General features: G+C 53.5%; 1 protein-coding gene across 1 annotated transcript; it reads left to right on the top strand.

The window, feature by feature from the left end:
• The first annotated feature begins 1,111 nt into the window (after positions 1-1,111).
• Positions 1,112-16,269, top strand: CDC25A (cell division cycle 25A). The gene is made up of 16 exons (XM_058809809.1): positions 1,112-1,329; positions 3,004-3,083; positions 5,460-5,514; positions 5,884-5,916; positions 6,048-6,084; positions 6,455-6,556; positions 7,279-7,377; positions 7,993-8,127; positions 8,806-8,880; positions 10,744-10,893; positions 11,155-11,247; positions 11,701-11,763; positions 11,873-11,971; positions 13,120-13,250; positions 13,556-13,667; positions 14,985-16,269. The coding sequence occupies exons 1-16, from the start codon at positions 1,178-1,180 to the stop codon at positions 15,123-15,125; spliced, it is 1,557 nt and encodes a 518-aa protein (XP_058665792.1). The 5' UTR covers positions 1,112-1,177; the 3' UTR covers positions 15,126-16,269.
• The last annotated feature ends 729 nt before the right edge of the window (positions 16,270-16,998 follow it).

The following is a 16,998-nucleotide window of genomic DNA, read 5'->3' as shown; positions in this document are numbered from 1 at the left end:
TCAGTTCTGGCACCCCAATGGGACAGAACCCACAGTCCCTGGCTCAGGAAGCCAATGCCTTATCCATTAGTGGTGGTAACTGGTCAAAAATTTGTAAAAAGGAAAATGTTCAGGGATCGATAGCAGGAGTTAGGGAAGAGCAGCAGGAATTGGGGTGTGATGGTGGTCTCCGAGATTTGGTATGCTTGGGGAAAGAGGAAACACCCCACATATTTATCCAGGAACTGGCATTGTGTGCCTGGCAGGGCTCAGGCAGAGCAACACGGCTTGTGGGTCGTGTCCTGGAGATCTCCTGGATCCAAAGCAATTAGCTGGACACAGCAGGTTCTGGAATCACCAGAGAGACATGGCAGAGGATTTGCCAGGGGCTGGACAGCAAGATCTGCCAACCCTGTGCTGAGGAGAAGCTGCGTGTCCTAAAGAGTTTATGTGGAGTACAAGTGGGGGACTGTCAGTCTCTGCTCCTCTCTCCGGGAACCCCATCCTGGTGTCGCAGGCCAGTGCCCTGCCTTATTTCCCCAGCCGCTCACCAAACCCCCATAAAGTGGCTTTTCCAAAGTGGCTTTTGTTCTCATTGAGACGTTATTTGAAGAGAAATTATATGGGGAGGGCTCTTTGAGGAGAAATGATATGAGAAGGGCTCTTTGTGTCAGCGAGGTGGTGTTATCTGCTGAATTTGTGCCTTTTTTCGTTCATGTTCCCCATTTTCCCCTCACGCCCAGGCTAAAGGGAGACGGCCGGAAACATGGCGGAAAATACGCGGCTCTGTGAGGCGGGAACTACATTCCCCAGCATGCAACGCAGAGAGCGATAACGCGGCGCGCCTGCTAGGGACACTGGGAAATGTAGTCCTCTCCTCGCACTGGCGCGCATTCCCTCCCCCCCACCCCCCCCGCTTCCTCGCGTCCCTATTGGTCCAGAGAGACGCCAAGCAACCGCTGTGGGCGGGGCCTGGCCGCGGCGCCGCCGTTCCTACTGGCCGGGGCGCGCGCGGTGGGAGGGGAGGTTTGAAAAAAAACAACCCGCCCCCCGCGGGGCTCCGCGCGCTGATTGGCTGAGCCGCGGTTTGGCGCCAGCTTCGGAGCGGGCGACGGGTACTGGTTGGGGTCAAAACGCTGCGGCGGCCGCGCTGTCGGCAGGGACGGGACGGCTGTGCTGGATTCCCGGTCCCCTTCCGATGGATCCCACCCCGAGCGCTTCCCACCGCCGCCGCCTCCTGCTTCTCTCGCCGGCGTCCCCCGCCTCGCCCGCCGTGGTCAAGGCGCTCTTTCAGGATGAGCTCTCGCCTGTCTCGGACCTCCGCCTCACCATGGAGCAGCTGGGGCGCGGGTGAGTCGGGGCCCGGGCATTCTCCTTTTTCTCGCCGCTGTCCTGATCCCCCCAAAAAGCGAGGTTTGGAGGCTTTACCGCCCGCTTCTTCGTCCTGCGCCAAGAGAGCTTCTTTCTCCTTTCCGCCATCCCCCCGAGCCCTCCCGGGCACTTTGTCCCCTGTCCAGAGCGTTTTGTTCCCCCTCCCGGACCCGAAGCGAGGCCTAGGGAGGCTCCCCCATATGTGAAACCCCCCAGGGCCGCCTGGAGTCGTTTTCCTTCCGTCCCATCCACCCATCCACCCCCGTACTTCCCTCCCGCGCAGCGAAGCCTTTTGGAATTCCCGCCCGCCCCTCAAAAAAAAAAAAAAAAAAAAAAAAAAACAACCCCAAACTCCCCTGGGATGTCTCCATGCCCCTGTGAAGCCCCAAAGCCCCAGTTTACCACCCCCTTCCCCAGGCCCTCCGGAATGTCTCTGCTCCCTCCTCGGCCCTGCCTGCCCTCAGGAGAGCTCTCATTTCCTCCCCTGTCCCCCCCATTCCCCAAGGAAGGCCTCGGGGTGCTCCTCTGCCCTCACCCCCCAAAAACCCCAGCGAGGCCTCGTGGGTCCCTCCTTCTCCTTTCCCCCAGCCCCAGGGGAGGCCTCGGGGCTCTCTCGGTGCCCTTCTCCCCCCGGCAGTGAGGCACTGGGGGCTCACGCTGCTGCTCTCCCTCCAGCCCAGGCCTGCAGCACCCCTTCTCCCAGCCCTTCCCCCAAAAACGGCGCCTCCCGGAGCTGTTTCTTCTCCCCACGGCCACCCACGAGGCCTCAGTTGTAGCCCTCCCTCCATGTGTCCCTTGGTGTCCCCCACCCGTTTGCCTTTGCTTCCCTCTGTCCTCTCCTCATGCCGCATGGATCCCCGCTCTGGGACACCTTTCCCCTGCCTCCTGAGCCCTTCCCTCTGTCCCACGAACCCCTTTGTGTCCCCCCCGTGTCCCCCTGGCTGCCCTGTCCGTCCCAGCCCCGTCGCTGCTCTCTGCTCTGTGGCCCAGGTGCCGCAGCCTGTGCTGGCAGCTGCTCCCGTTCCCCAAACTGCAGCCACAGCTGCTCCATTTTGCTGCTCTCTGAACTCCTCTAATCCCATTATTCCCACAGCTCCTCCCTTGTGGGGCTCCTGTTTTGTCCTGGCCCACTCAGATCTCAATGACCCTCCTGGGTTTTATTTGTTGATTTTCTGTCATTCTCATTTCTGCCACCACCTGCTTTATGGTCCTTCCTTCCTTCAGATTCCTGGGATTCCTGCAGGCCATGGGCAGTGCCCCCCTTGGAAGTTATTCAGCCCTTTGAATTTGGAGCCCTGGCTACTTTTTTTTTTCTTTTTTTTTTTTTTTTTTTTTTAATTAACCACTTGCTGGAGCCTCACTCAAGTAGCTTTTCCCTTATATATGTGGGGCTCCATGTGATTTTCTTCTCTCTCAGCACTGAGGTTTAGCAGAAAAAACAAAATTTGGGAGGTAACTATCTAGCAAAATGGGTTTGAATTAGAAATTTGGCAATTTTCTCTTGAATTGAAGGGGTGGCTGCCAAAAAGGATTGCAGTTCCAGGAAGGATAACTGGACTCTGGGAGGAGTCCAGGTGATGCCCACCTGTGCTGTACCTAGCTGCAGTGTTGTGTTTCTTGCTTTTAAAGCAAATCCCAAACTTTCCTTTCCAGGCAGCGTGAAAACCTGGACCAAGACATGGGAACCAAAAATGGATTGCACAGATCAGCCTCTTCAGAGTCCACAGACTCAGGTGGGGCTGCCTCAATTAACAGACATTGATTAGGAATTGGAAAACAATGCACTTCTGTGTGGCACCTGGGGTTTGGAGAGAGGTCTGGCCCTTGGAAGGAGGGAGGCAGGTGGAAAATCCCCAGGAAACCTCTGCAGCTCAGGGCTTGGGCTGTGGATATACATATATATAATTTATTTAAATTTTTTTTTTGCTATAATTGTCCTGGAGACTGCGAGCAGTAGGGAGGGAAAACAAGTCCTCCTTTTTTTTTCTCTCTTGAAACCCAAACTGTGCCAGTGAGTGGCTCTGTGCTGTGTTCTCCTGTCACCCAGAGCTGGCTGATGATCTGAAACCCCTCAGTTCTGCTACTTCCTGGGAGGATTTCCTGTTTTTCACACGAGTCGTTCTATCTGTGAAAGTGAAATAAGCTCTCACCCCATAACTTGTAGATTCCCTCTGGTGCTTCATTGCTCCAGCTGAGGGAAATCACTGTTTCCACCTGGATTTATGCCCCGTTTTGAGGGCACTTTCAGCCTAAAAAAGAACTCAGTGAAGTGCTAAAGCACGAGTACAGCTCACAGACCATGGAGCAGGACAGAGCAACCAGCCTTGCTAAATCCTCACTTTCTGTGGCTCCTCAGGAGTCCGTGCTGGAGTGACTCTGGATGTGTCTGAAATGCTCTGGGGCTGTAAAGCTGGGCTTGCTTTGTGCTTCCGAAGTGCTTCCTGTTAATCCCAGGACATTCACATCTTTTGACTTCTTATTTTTTGGGAATGAGCCCCAAATTTCTTCGCAGGTATAACTAAAAACATGGCTTAAAAAAAAACCCAAAGGACTGAATTGTTTATTAAGGTGTGTGTGAGAGAATAAACAGAGTGCTGAGTGCCAGCACTGTGTTCCATGTGACAGCCCAGGCAGGGCTTGGGGGCTTTTTTAAATTCTCAAGCACTGGCACTTGATGATCCACGGCCAAACCCATGGTGAGGAGTGCCTGTAACTCTTTTTTTATTCTGCACTGAGGTCAGTGCAGGTGGCACTTTGCCCATGAATTTCCTGGGTCTTTCTGTGGAAATGTGTAGCAGTGTGTGATAGTCCCTGGGTCTGGATCAGTGGGAAATTTGTGATATCCCTGGGTATGGATCAGTGGGAAATTTGTGATATCCCTGGGTATGGATCAGTGGGAAATCTGTGATATCCCTGGGTATAAATCAGTGGGGAATCTGTGACATCCCTGGGTATAAATGAGTGGGAAATCTGTGATATCCCTGGGTATAAATGAGTGGGAAATCTGTGATATCCCTGGGTATAAATGAGTGGGAAATCTGTGACATCCCTGGCTATAAATGAGTGGGAAATCTGTGACATCCCTGGCTATAAATGAGTGGGAAATCTGTGACATCCCTGGCTATAAATGAGTGGGAAATCTGTGACATCCCTGGCTATAAATGAGTGGGAAATCTGTGACATCCCTGGCTATAAATCAGTGGGAAATCTGTGACATCCCTGGCTATAAATCAGTGGGAAATCTGTGATATCCCTGGCTATAAATCAGTGGGAAATCTGTGACATCCCTGGGTATGGATCAGTGGGAAATCTGTGATATCCCTGGCTATAAATGAGTGGGAAATCTGTGATATCCCTGGCTATAAATGAGTGGGAAATCTGTGATATCCCTGGCTATAAATGAGTGGGAAATCTGTGATATCCCTGGCTATAAATGAGTGGGAAATCTGTGACATCCCTGGGTCTGGATCAGTGGGAAATCTGTGACATCCCTGGGTCTGGATCAGTGGGAAATCTGTGATATCCCTGGGTATGGATCAGTGGGAAATCTGTGATATCCCTGGGTATGGATCAGTGGGAAATCTGTGGCATCCCTGGCTATAAATCAGTGGGAAATCTGTGATATCCCTGGCTATAAATCAGTGGGAAATCTGTGATATCCCTGGCTATAAATGAGTGGGAAATCTGTGATATCCCTGGGTATGGATCAGTGGGAAATCCCTGATATCCCTGGCTATAAATGAGTGGGAAATCTGTGATATCCCTGGCTATAAATGAGTGGGAAATCTGTGATATCCCTGGCTATAAATCAGTGGGAAATGTGTGATATCCCTGGCTATAAATGAGTGGGAAATCTGTGACATCCCTGGCTATAAATGAGTGGGAAATCTGTGATATCCCTGGGTATGAATCAAGGGGAAATGTGTGATATCCCTGGCTATAAATCAGTGGGAAATGTGTGATATCCCTGGCTATAAATCAGTGGGAAATGTGTGATATCCCTGGCTATAAATCAGTGGGAAATCTGTGATATCCCTGGGTATGGATCAGTGGGAAATCTGTGATATCCCTGGCTATAAATGAGTGGGAAATCTGTGTCTCCTGTGCAGGTTTGGCTCTGGATTCTCCCGGCCCTGCGAGCTCCCACGACGCCATGGAGGACACGTGAGTGCCCCTGTGTGAAACCTGGCGTGGTTAACCCACCACCCTGGGCTGGTGAGGCCTGGGCAGGGCTTTCCTCTGCTGGCACAGCGCCCTGGGGCTCCCCTGCTGCCCCTCTCCCTGTGCTCCTGAGCTGGAATGCTGGGCCTGGCCCTGCCCCTGCCCAGGGCACTGCAGTGCTGCCTCTCAGCTGGCTGTTGTGCCAGCCACATGGCACTGGCACCCACCTGCAGCCTGGGGCTGCACCAAGGGCTGGCTGAATTGCACCTTTTAACATTTGGTTTAAGTCTGTGCCTTTAGAACCACAGCAACATTTAATTTGGGAAAGACCTCGAAGATCTTCAAGTCCAACCTGTGATCTTTTGCTTTTAGGTTTGAGAAAGCGATCAAAGCCAGCAGGCTGAAGTAAGTATAATTCTATTTTAAATTCTTCCTCGGTGTCTCTTTTAGATTATGGAACTGGGGGGTGATTTCTATGCATGTCCCTGCCTTTTAAAGCAAAATGTTGAAATAATTTTGGTTCTTTTTTGTTGTAGCCTTCGAATACCTTTCAGAAGAATCCATTCCCTGCCAGTAAGTGAGAGTGTGATTGATGTTTTATACATGTTAAAGGGTTTAGCATGGTTTTGGTTGAATGCATTTAGTTGAATACTTGTTAATTTTCTGGCTTCAACACCAGCTGCTGGGGTGCTTAATGTCAGAACTGCAGTTTGTAAATTCCCAATCTCACTTAATTTAGTGTAAAATTTCTGTGGTGTGGCTCCATCTCTGCTGCACTGAAGCATTTTGGTCCCTGTACCAAGATGTCAGCAGAGGATTCCTGCACAGGGTGGGCAAAATCTGTAGTCAGAGGCTTTCCAGCCTTTGTTAACCCCTTTAGTGCTTGAAATGTGCTTGTGCAAGGACTGCTGCACAGTCCTGAGCTGTCCCTTCTGTGTTGTAGCAAAGCCTGCTGGGCTCCAGCCCTGCTCTGAAGAGAAACCACTCTGACTCTCTGGACACTGATGCTTTCCAGCCTTTGGATCAGGATGAAAATAAGGAAAATGTGAGTGCTGTTTCCTGATGCCTGTGGGAGGGGAGGGACAGCTGGATTAGCACATCCCTGCACAGGGAATGTGATGGGAGAGGATTCAGGTGCCTGCCAGGCTGTTCTTCAGGCACAGCCACCTTTAACTCGGCTTTTCTGAAGGGAACTTGCAGCCCTGATCAGAGCTGTTAGCAGGTTAATGAAAATGGGGAGGGCTTTGCCCAGTTCTGCCTTGGTGCCGCTGGCCCTGGCTCCTTTCTGGCTGTGGCAGAGGAAAATCTGTTCCCCTGCTTGCTCTGGGCAGGAGCTGCCTCCAGGAGGGGTTTGGGGAGGTCACCCCTGGCTGTCCCCACTGCTGCCATGGGGAGCTCTGGTTCCTCTGGGGTTCAGTGTCCTGGGCCTGCCCTGGCTGCTGGGAATCCTGTGGGCAGTGAGGTGTCAGTGCTTGGTGCCTCCAAGAATGATTTATTTATTCTGCAGAGAACTGGCTGACAGGAATAGAGAAGCCCTGAAGCCTGTAGGTGATGCCAAGAGCATAAATGCTGGATTGTGTTGGGTGAAGCACTGCTGTAACAACTTTAATTTGAAAACATTCACCTTCAGACTATTCTGTTGGCAGCAGGGAGCTTGAATCCAAAATGTCAGGCAGTTTAACAAAATGGAAAAGATAAAAGGATCCAAGCAGCTGAACACAGTTTGTAATTTTGGTAAAATGATCATTTTGCTGTTTTTTATTTCAGGAATCATTTGAGTTCAAGAAGCCAACCAAACCAGCTTCTCGTGGCTTCCGTGATGGGAGGGGTGTTCCTGCAGCAAGGCAGAATTCATCTCCAGCCCAGGTACTTGGTTCTTCTCAACTAATTCTCACCTAATTCTCTGCCCTCAAAATAACCAAATCACGGTTCTGAAGGGGTGATGTCAGATAAATAAGTTTTTTTGCCTGCCAGATAAGAGAATTCTTCTCACCTTTGGCTCATGAGAAATTTGAAACATTGTTCTGGGAAAGATGAGTCAGGACAGAGCTGGGGTTCTGCTCAGTAAGTGAAGGGAGCCTGGACATTGGTTTGGAATGAAATGATCAGTAAAGCTGATACTGAATGTTCAGGCAGATGCATTTGGAACAACAAACCAAACTCTGTAAATGCAGCTGGGTTTTGTGTCCAGATGTGACATCCAGGGAGAAAATTTACCTTATTCATACCCTGTTGTTTAAAAAAAGCAACTGAAAAACCACTGTACAGAGCCAGAGCTGGGGGGCCAAGCCTTGTCTCAGCTGCCTGGATCCAGCAGCCCTTCCAGAATCCTGCTGATCCCTGCCTGTGCTGCAGCTCAGGGCTGGGGATGATGACCACGGTGTTCCTGGAGTGCAGGGAGCCCTGGTGGCCCCTCCTTGGCTGCAGCATCCTGCAGGGAGCAGAGGGAATGCTGTTAAAACTCCTTCTGTCTCCCCTCAGCTGCCCGTGGGGGAAACAGCCTCTGGGGAACAGGAGAGCTCCAGGGCAGCCTTCCTGCAGCAGCATTCCCTGCCCTCCTCGGAGAGTGAGGATGACGATGGCTTCATGGAGCTGCTGGATGACCAGGACTTGAAGGTGTGTGCAGAGGGGATGGGGTGGAAATCCCCAAATCAGCTCTGCCCGATGTGTCTGGTGTGCTGTGGCTGCAGTCAGGGTGCTCAGACTGGGTTTTTGGCAATCACAGAGGCCCAGACTGCTCTGGGTTGGAAGGGACCTTAAAGCTTATCCAGCTCCAATCCCCTTCACACGGGCAGGGACGTGTCCCACAAGGAGATTAATTAGTTCTCATCATCTTTTCTAACTCACACTGGGGTGCCTTTATCTTATAACTGCTCTTTCCCAGTGCAGCCAGTGGGATTTGCTTGGGCTCTGAACAAGTGAATTATTTTTAGTTTGAGGACTGAGAGAATTATTTGAGCAGTTGGCATTTCTCTTTAGAAACTTGCTGAAAAAGTCAGAGGTGGTGATTGCTTTGAGCCACTTAGATACAAAACTGTAAACCCAAGGGACTTTGAAATGCTGAAAGCCCTGGAGGCTCATCTTTGTTAATCAGTCAGTGAATTGATAAACTCACCTTGTCCAACACGTTTCTGCCCAGTTCCATTATTTCCTGAAGAATTGCACTGGGGATGGAGTTAAATCCCTGCAGCTGCTCTGGAGCTGGCTCCAGCTGGGCTGTGCAGCTGGGGCAGGCAGGAGCTGTACCTGCAGTGTGTGTGTGGTGGGGATGAGCAGGATTTCCCTCTCTTGCAGAACGATGAGGAGATGCCCTCGGATGTGTCCAGCCTCTGGACGGCGCCGCTGGTCATGAGGAGAGCAGACAGCAGGGTGAGTGTGCCACAAGGGACAGGGACTGTCACCCCCTGTCCCCTGCATCCCTGAGAGCAGACAGGGTGAGTCCCCACAAGGGACAGGGACTGTCACCCCTGCACCCCTGAGAGCAGACAGCAGGGTGAGTGTCCCACAAGGGACAGGGACTGTCACCCCCTGCACCCCTGAGAGCAGACAGCAGAGTGAGTGTCCCACAGGGGACAGGGACTGTCACCCCCTGTCCCCTGCATCCCTGAGAGCAGCCAGCAGGGTGAGTGTGCCACAAGGGACAGGGACTGTCACCCCTGCATCCCTGAGAGCAGACAGGGTGAGTCCCCACAAGGAACAGGGACTGTCACCCCTGCATCCCTGAGAGCAGACAGCAGGGTGAGTGTGCCACAAGGGACAGGGACTGTCACCCCCTGTCCCCTGCATCCCTGAGAGCAGACAGCAGGGTGAGTGTCCCACAGGGGACAGGGACTGTCACCCCTGCATCCCTGAGAGCAGGGTGAGTGTCCCACAAGGAACAGGGACTGTCACCCCCTGCACCCCTGAGAGCAGACAGCAGGGTGAGTCCCCACAAGGGACAGGGACTGTCACCCCTGCACCCCTGAGAGCAGACAGCAGGGTGAGTGTCCCACAAGGGACAGGGACTGTCACCCCCTGTCCCCTGCATCCCTGAGAGCAGGGTGAGTGTCCCACAGGGGACAGGGACTGTCACCCCTGCACCCCTGAGAGCAGACAGGGTGAGTCCCCACAAGGGACAGGGACTGTCACCCCTGCACCCCTGAGAGCAGAGAGCAGGGTGAGTGTCCCACAAGGGACAGGGACTGTCACCCCCTGCACCCCTGAGAGCAGGGTGAGTGTGCCACAAGGGACAGGGACTGTCACCCCTGCACCCCTGAGAGCAGAGAGCAGGGTGAGTGTCCCACAAGGAACAGGGACTGTCACCCCCTGTCCCCTGCATCCCTGAGAGCAGGGTGAGTGTGCCACAAGGGACAGGGACTGTCACCCCTGCATCCCTGAGAGCAGGGTGAGTGTCCCACAAGGGACAGGGACTGTCACCCCTGCACCCCTGAGAGCAGACAGGGTGAGTCCCCACAAGGGACAGGGACTGTCACCCCTGCACCCCTGAGAGCAGAGAGCAGGGTGAGTGTCCCACAAGGGACAGGGACTGTCACCCCCTGCACCCCTGAGAGCAGGGTGAGTGTGCCACAAGGGACAGGGACTGTCACCCCTGCACCCCTGAGAGCAGACAGGGTGAGTCCCCACAAGGGACAGGGACTGTCACCCCTGCACCCCTGAGAGCAGACAGCAGGGTGAGTCCCCACAAGGAACAGGGACTGTCACCCCCTGCATCCCTGAGAGCACAACAAGCCCTGACATAATCCCCTGAACAATTCCCTTGGGGCTGTTCACCTGGCAGACTCTGGCAGTGTGGAACAATTGGTGTTTATAGGAATAGAATTTCTTCTTGCACTTCATAAATGTGAGAAGGTCTTGACTTCCCTTATCAGAATCTTGGCGTATGTGGAATTCACTCTGCAGGGACTCACCTGGAATGCTGTAACCTGATGCTTTGATAACAGACTGGGAAAGGAGCTCCAGCAGAAAGCTCTTTAATCTGCTGATAAATTGGCTGCTAATTGATGTAGAGCATTTTGCTGGCTCTTTATCTTGCTTATGCTGCCCCAAGCTCCCCCAGTAACAAGTGTTACTGGAAATGCAAAGCCTGGATTATTCAGATTAACAGCCCCCTGTTGCTCTGCAGTGGTGGTGCCTTAAATGAGGCCAAGATTGGAATAATCTGAAAGCCTGAGTTGTGTTTATTTTCTTTTATAAACCTTTGCTGGACAACTCAACTCCTCTCCTCCCTCGCAGGCCAAGCGGTGCCGGCTGTTTGGCTCTTCATCCATGTCAAGCATTGCAGGAAGAACCACCCAGAAGAGGATGGAGAGGTCCCAGGAGGAGAATTCCCCAGGGAAAAGCAAGAAGAGGAAAAGCCTGCCAGGAACTTCTGAGGACTCCACGGTTGGTGGCTCAGCATCCAGTTTGTGACACAGAATTGAGGAGGGGACATGCAGAGCTGGGGTCTGGTTTGTGAAGGTTGGTGGGAGCTTTTCCAGGTGGATTTTGGGGCAGCAATTCCACTGTGCTGAGCCTGAGCTCTGCCCTGAGCAGGGAAGCTGAGGGGGCAGTTCAGGGCTTGGCAGTGCACTCCAAGCTGTCAGCTGTGGGAAGCAGGGAACGGGATGTGTGTGTCCTCAAGGATCTCTGACCTGTGTCCTGCAGAGCCTGAAGCTGGTGAGGACCCAGCCCTCCACAGCAGAGATTGAGAGCATTTTGGACAGTGACCAGAGGGACCTTATCGGGGACTTCTCCAAGGTAATTCCAGAGATTCCATGGCCAAGTGTTTGAATGGAGTTTTTTAAGGGCCTCTCTTGGTGGGGATGTCTCAAACCAGCCCAGAAAAACACTTCTCTTTAGAGAGGCTCTTCTGTTCCCTCATAAACCTGCCTTGCTTCTTTGGACTTGGTCTTGGAGGTCTTTTCCAACCTTAACAATTCCTTGGTATTCAGACAACCAGGAGAGGCTGCTGGTGAGAAAGGGGGTGGCCCAGGCTGGACACAAACTGATCCATTTGTGGTTAAAGCCCTATGAAATCCTCTAGTGTAGGAGCCAAAACCGAAATTCTGTGCCTGGTTTTAGCATTCTTAGGAGCTTTAACTCCTGCAGAGGCTCTGGCCAGCAGGGTGTCTGTCAGAGAGTGAACTGCTGGATGCTGTGCTGTCACCACATGACTCACAGCTGGAATTTTCTCAATCCTGTCTCTTCCAGAGTTATTTATTTGACACTGTCGATGGGAAACATCAAGATTTAAAATACATCGACTCCGAAATGGTGAGTGCTCCAAGGGAGCCAGAAAAATTCTTTAGTGGGGGCTGGGGAACAATACAAAAATGACTTGAAACAACTGAACTCTGTTTTTTTTTGTGGTCTTTTTTCTCAGATTGTGTCTGTGCTGACTGGGAAGTTTGAGAGCTTCATCAAGCAGTGTGTGATAATTGACTGTAGATACCCCTATGAGTATGAAGGGGGGCACATCAAGGTATGTTGGCCCCATAAGAGCAGGGCAGGTGAAGCTGCAGCCTGGGGTCCCTGGGATCCCTGTGGGGCTGATTTTTATCCAAGGCCCTGTGGAGATGTTGTTCCTGAGGGGCCCCTCTGGGATCCTGTCATGCTCCCCCACTGCCTGGGTTTGGACCCTGAGCCCACACGTGGGTCACAAAGGGGCTGTTCCCTCAGAAGAGGGGACATTCTGCTCTCTGTAAGCAGAGGAGCAGTGGCCCTCAGGGTGACAGAGGTTCCTGAGGAGGATGTGACACTCAGTGTCCAGCATCCTCATATCTCAGGAGGCTAAAATTTGAGTGCTAAACTTAATTTCAGTGACAGACTCAAAGGAAAAATGGCTGTGTAAAACATAACCGGGAACAGGTCACCCAGACTCCTTGTGGTGTTTGAGCTCCTCTCAGGGCCTGGAGGGGCTCCAGCAGAGCTGCAGAGGGACTGGGGACAAGGATGGAGGGACAGGACACAGAGAATGGCTCCCACTGCCAGAGGGCAGGGATGGATGGGAGATTGGGAAGGAATTCCTGGCTGAGGAATCACACAGAGCCAGTTCCAGACTGTCCATGGTGCCCTGGTGGGGTTTGGAGCTGTGCTGGGAGAAGGTTCCAGACTGTCCATGGTGTCCTGATGAGGATTAGAGCTGTGTTGGGAGAAGGTTCCAGACTGTCCATGGTGCCCTGGTGGGGTTTGGAGCTGTGTTAGGGGAGCATTCCAGACTGTCCATGGTGCCCTGGTGGGGTTTGGAGCTGTGCTGGGAGAAGGTTCCAGACTGTCCATGGTGCCCTGGTGGGGTTTGGAGCTGTGCTGGGAGAAGGTTCCAGACTGTCCATGGTGCCCTGGTGGGGTTTGGAGCTGTGTTACGGGAGGGTTCCAAGCTGTCCATAGTGTCCTGGTGAGGTTTGGTGCTGTGCTGGGAGAAGGTTCCAGACTGTGGTGTCCTGATGAGGATTAGAGCTGTGCTGGGAGAAGGTTCCAGGCTGTCCATGGTGTCCTGATGAGGATTAGAGCTGTGCTGGGAGAAGGTTGCAGAGCTCCTCCAGCAAGCCCCGATGAGGCATTGGTTCCCAAGGGAGTGGGGTGAGTTTGTGGCCGTTCCCCTGCACTCAGTGCTTGCACTGTGCCCTGCAGGGTGCCATAAACCTGCACATGGAGGAGGAGGTGCAGAATTTCCTGCTGAAGAAGCCCATCCAGCCGTCGGAGGACAAGCGCGTCATCGTGGTGTTCCACTGCGAGTTCTCCTCGGAGCGGGGCCCGCGCATGTGAGCTCCTCTCCCTGGGCAGGGCTCCCGCTGCACTGGGAGCACTGGGAGGGGCTGGGCTGGCTCCCCTTGCTGGGCACGGCGTGGTTGGCACCTCTGGCAGGGGCTGGCACAGCCTGGGGGGTGAGGAGCCGTGCTGGGTCTGGGCTGGAGCACTGCAGTGTTCAGAGGGGAAAGGAAAAGCCGCTGAGCTGTGGGGCTGCTCAGGCTCTCCCTGATGGGCAGCTCCTCCTGGAGGGTTTGGGGTGCAGCTTTGGGAGTTCCTGGGTCAATGTGGGATTTAACACGGGGTTTTCCCCCTGCAGGTGCCGGTTTGTGAGGGAGCAGGACAGGCTGAGCAATGAGTACCCCAACCTGCACTACCCAGAGCTCTACGTGCTCAAGGGGGGCTACAAGGATTTCTTCTCGAGGTGCCAGGTGGGTAATGTGAATTTCTCATCCCTGGCAGTGTCCAAGGCCGGGTGGGAAGGGGCTTGGAGCAGCCTGGGACAGTGGAAGGTGTCCCTGCCCATGGCACAGTGTGGAACAAAATCTTTTAAGTCCTCCAACCCAAGCCTTTCTATGGTCTCTATCACACACAGATAAATAATATTAATTTCTTCCTACTCAAACTTCTCCTTGGGGCAGAGTGGTTTGGCTGGGGGGCTTTTCCTCCTCTCTCTCTTTCATTGGGCTGGTCCCAGAGCAGCTCAGCCTGTTCCATGTCTTGGAGCTGTCTTCTTGCCATAGCTGAAGGGCTTTTCCACTTGTCTCAAGTAAAATAGAAGTGGTTTCTGCCCCTTTAGAACAAACTGTCACTCAGAGAAAGGATTTCAGCCTGCTCAGAGCAGGGGGGAAGACAAGGCTTGACAGTAATTGCTGGATAATAAATGGAAACCTGAGATCTTGTACAATCCTAAACCAGCAAAATTGAAAACCTGAGTTTGGAGTTTGCAGCTTCTAATTGAGACAAGGAAACTAAAACCCACCCCCCAGCTCTTCCCAGCACTTTGGGGCTGGCATTTCTCCCGTCCTTGGCTCCTGCAGCATTTCCGTGGTCCCAGCGCTCCTGGGCTCTGTCCTGGTGCTGTGACACAAACAGGCCTCAGCTCCTCATCCCTGAGAGGTGGGAGATGCTTGGCCTGTCCATGGGGCTGTCGGCTCCTTCCCTGAGGGATGCTGGCTCTCCCAGCCCTGCAGCTGATGGCAGCCAGTGCTGCCCGGGTTTTGTCTCCCCCTGAGATCTGCTGGGCTGAGGGAGCCCCGGGGTTTGGGGTGTCCCCGTGGACTTGGGGCTGTCCTGAGGAGAGGCACCGAGGCCTCAAGGTGGCAGCACGGGACAGCCAAGGGCAGCTCGGTGGGAGCCGGGAGCTGGCCCGAGGCACACGGATCGTGGAATGTTCAGGGCTGGAGGGGACCCGCAGTGATCATTGTTCCCTAAATGCACGACCTGACCTTGCCGTGATCGGCCACCCTGCTCTGACCATCTGAGCAGGAACATCCTCCCAGTCTGTGCCTTGCAAGGTGAACTCTCAACCAGCTCAGCCCGTGTGTTCTGTGCCAGGAAATTTGGGATGAGAGCCCTGTACACAAAGCCCTTGTTTTGGTGGCTGTAACCTGAATCTCCCTGGGCTCTGTGTGTCTGCCACGCAGCTCCTGCCTGGAAGGGGGGTCTGTCCCTGTTTGCTGCTGGTGCTGGGATCAGGGATCAGCACCCTGGTGCCACTGAGGTGACCCCAGCTCCTGTTTCCCCAGAGCTTCTGCGAGCCCCAGAGCTACCGCCCGATGCACCACAAGGACTTCAAGGAGGACCTGAAGAGGTTCCGCACCAAGAGCCGGACCTGGGCCGGGGAGAAGAGCAAGAGGGAGATGTACAGTCGGCTCAAGAAGCTCTGAGGGCTGCAGGGACCTGCAAGGACTGCCCAGCCTGGGGGCTGCAGTGGGACAGCCACGTGTTCCCGTGCTCCCACCCCCTGGGCTGTCTCCTCCCTGGGATCACCTGGACCTCGGCCCCGCGAGCCGGATTCCGGCTGGGAGCTGCCTTGGGATTCTTTTGGTTACGTTGCTTGGTGAAAATGTTGTGGCTTCTTGTGTTGTGTGACACCCCCAGATCGCCCAGGAAGGGTGGGGACAGCCTCGTGGGGCTGGGCTCGGTGTCAGCACTGCCAGGGAATTGTAGTGCCTGTTAATTTTTTAAATGCTTAATTTTATTTAAATACAGTCAAATGAAGCCAATACCGCTGCGGTTGGATCATCTGGATTGTACTTAAACCTTGTTTCTGCTCCAGGGCGACCTGCTGGGGGGGAGTGGGGGGTTATTGTTTTTCTCAATGCAGTTTTGGTTCTGTGTAGCATTGTGGGAAGGAAAATGGGAAATATCCCACGATGGCTCAGGATTCCCACCTGGGCCAGCACTGCAGGAAGCCCTGGGAGCCCTTCTGAGGGGAAACTGCTTATTGTTCATAAACATCACGTTCACCTCGTTCGCTCCAGGCTGTTTCATTTCATGGGCTGTCTGTGGTGCTTCTGGAGGAGTTGGTGTTTGGTGGAGGGAGAGGTTTTGGGAGCTGAGGGGGTCCAGCAGTTGGGCGATCCCAGGATTCTCAGTGGTGTCGCTGCTGCCTCTGAGCCTGTGAGTTGTTGTTCTTCTCCTGAAACGCTGCCAGAGCAGATCCTGGCTGTGAGGGGTCCCAGAAGCTGCTCTGACTCTGACACCTCTTCCGTGGGGGTGGCTGTGGGCACCTCTCCATCTGCCAGGAAAGGCAGGAGGTGGGATTTATCCATGGGGGAAGCAGAATTTCCTCAGCTGTGTTGGACCCCCCCAGCTGAGAAAGTTCTGCAGTCCCAAACTGCTTTGCTGCTGGTTTTGGGGTCACTTCAGCCCCAACTCCTAAATCCATCTTCCTCACACCAACTTCCAGGTGAAAACTGCTGTTCCTGGGAAGCTCCACATGCCTGGGAACTTCCTGGTTCACTCTGTTGTATCCATGTCAAAAAATACTGAAATGGGGGTGCCTTATGTGGAATTTTAACTTGCTATTTTTTGAAACCTATTTCTTAAAACCTGCTGTTAATCCTTTTGCTCCCAAGAGGATTAAACTTGGAATTCTTTCTTGTTTAAAAAAAAATTTGGAATTTGCTGTTTTCCCTCAGAGCTGACTCTCTTGAATGGGGAGATGATGAAATGTTAAATGAGAGGTGATGGTTACAATTTTCTCCCATTGCCTTGGGAAGGGTTGAACTCTGGGAAGGGGATTTGGGGTGCTGGAGAGTCAGGAAAGGTCTGAGTGCCCCAGACTGCCCTGTGGCCCAGCCCAGGGGTGAAGCCCCAGCTCAGCACCACAAGGGCTGGGCAGGATCTCTCAGTCCCACTCTGCCATCCAGCTGTTGCCCCATGGGAATGTTGAACTCCTCCTGGCCAGAAAGAGCAGATGGACACTGGCCTGGCTCATGCTGCTCCTTTCCAAGGTCACTCAGCTGCAGCACAACCATGGCAGCACTCCTGGTTCACAGCTGCACTTCCCTCGCTCTGCTCCCTTCCCACCCTCCTGGTGCTCGGGCTCTGGGCTGGGTGGCGTGGCTGAGTCCCAGCAGTGCAGGGACTGGGAATGGCTGAAACCCCAGAGGGGCGCAGGGGAGCCCCCCCTGTCCCTGCCCACCTTGTTCTGTGTGAGAGGGATCTAAACAGGATCCAAACTCAAAACTGTAGGCACAGGGAATGAAGTCCTAAACCCCCAAGTTACTGCCTGCACATCTCCTTGCACAGGAC

This window comes from Ammospiza caudacuta, chromosome 1, assembly GCF_027887145.1.
Source record: "Ammospiza caudacuta isolate bAmmCau1 chromosome 1, bAmmCau1.pri, whole genome shotgun sequence".
Lineage (NCBI taxonomy): Eukaryota > Metazoa > Chordata > Aves > Passeriformes > Passerellidae > Ammospiza > Ammospiza caudacuta.
This window is presented reverse-complemented; position numbering and strand designations above follow the sequence as displayed.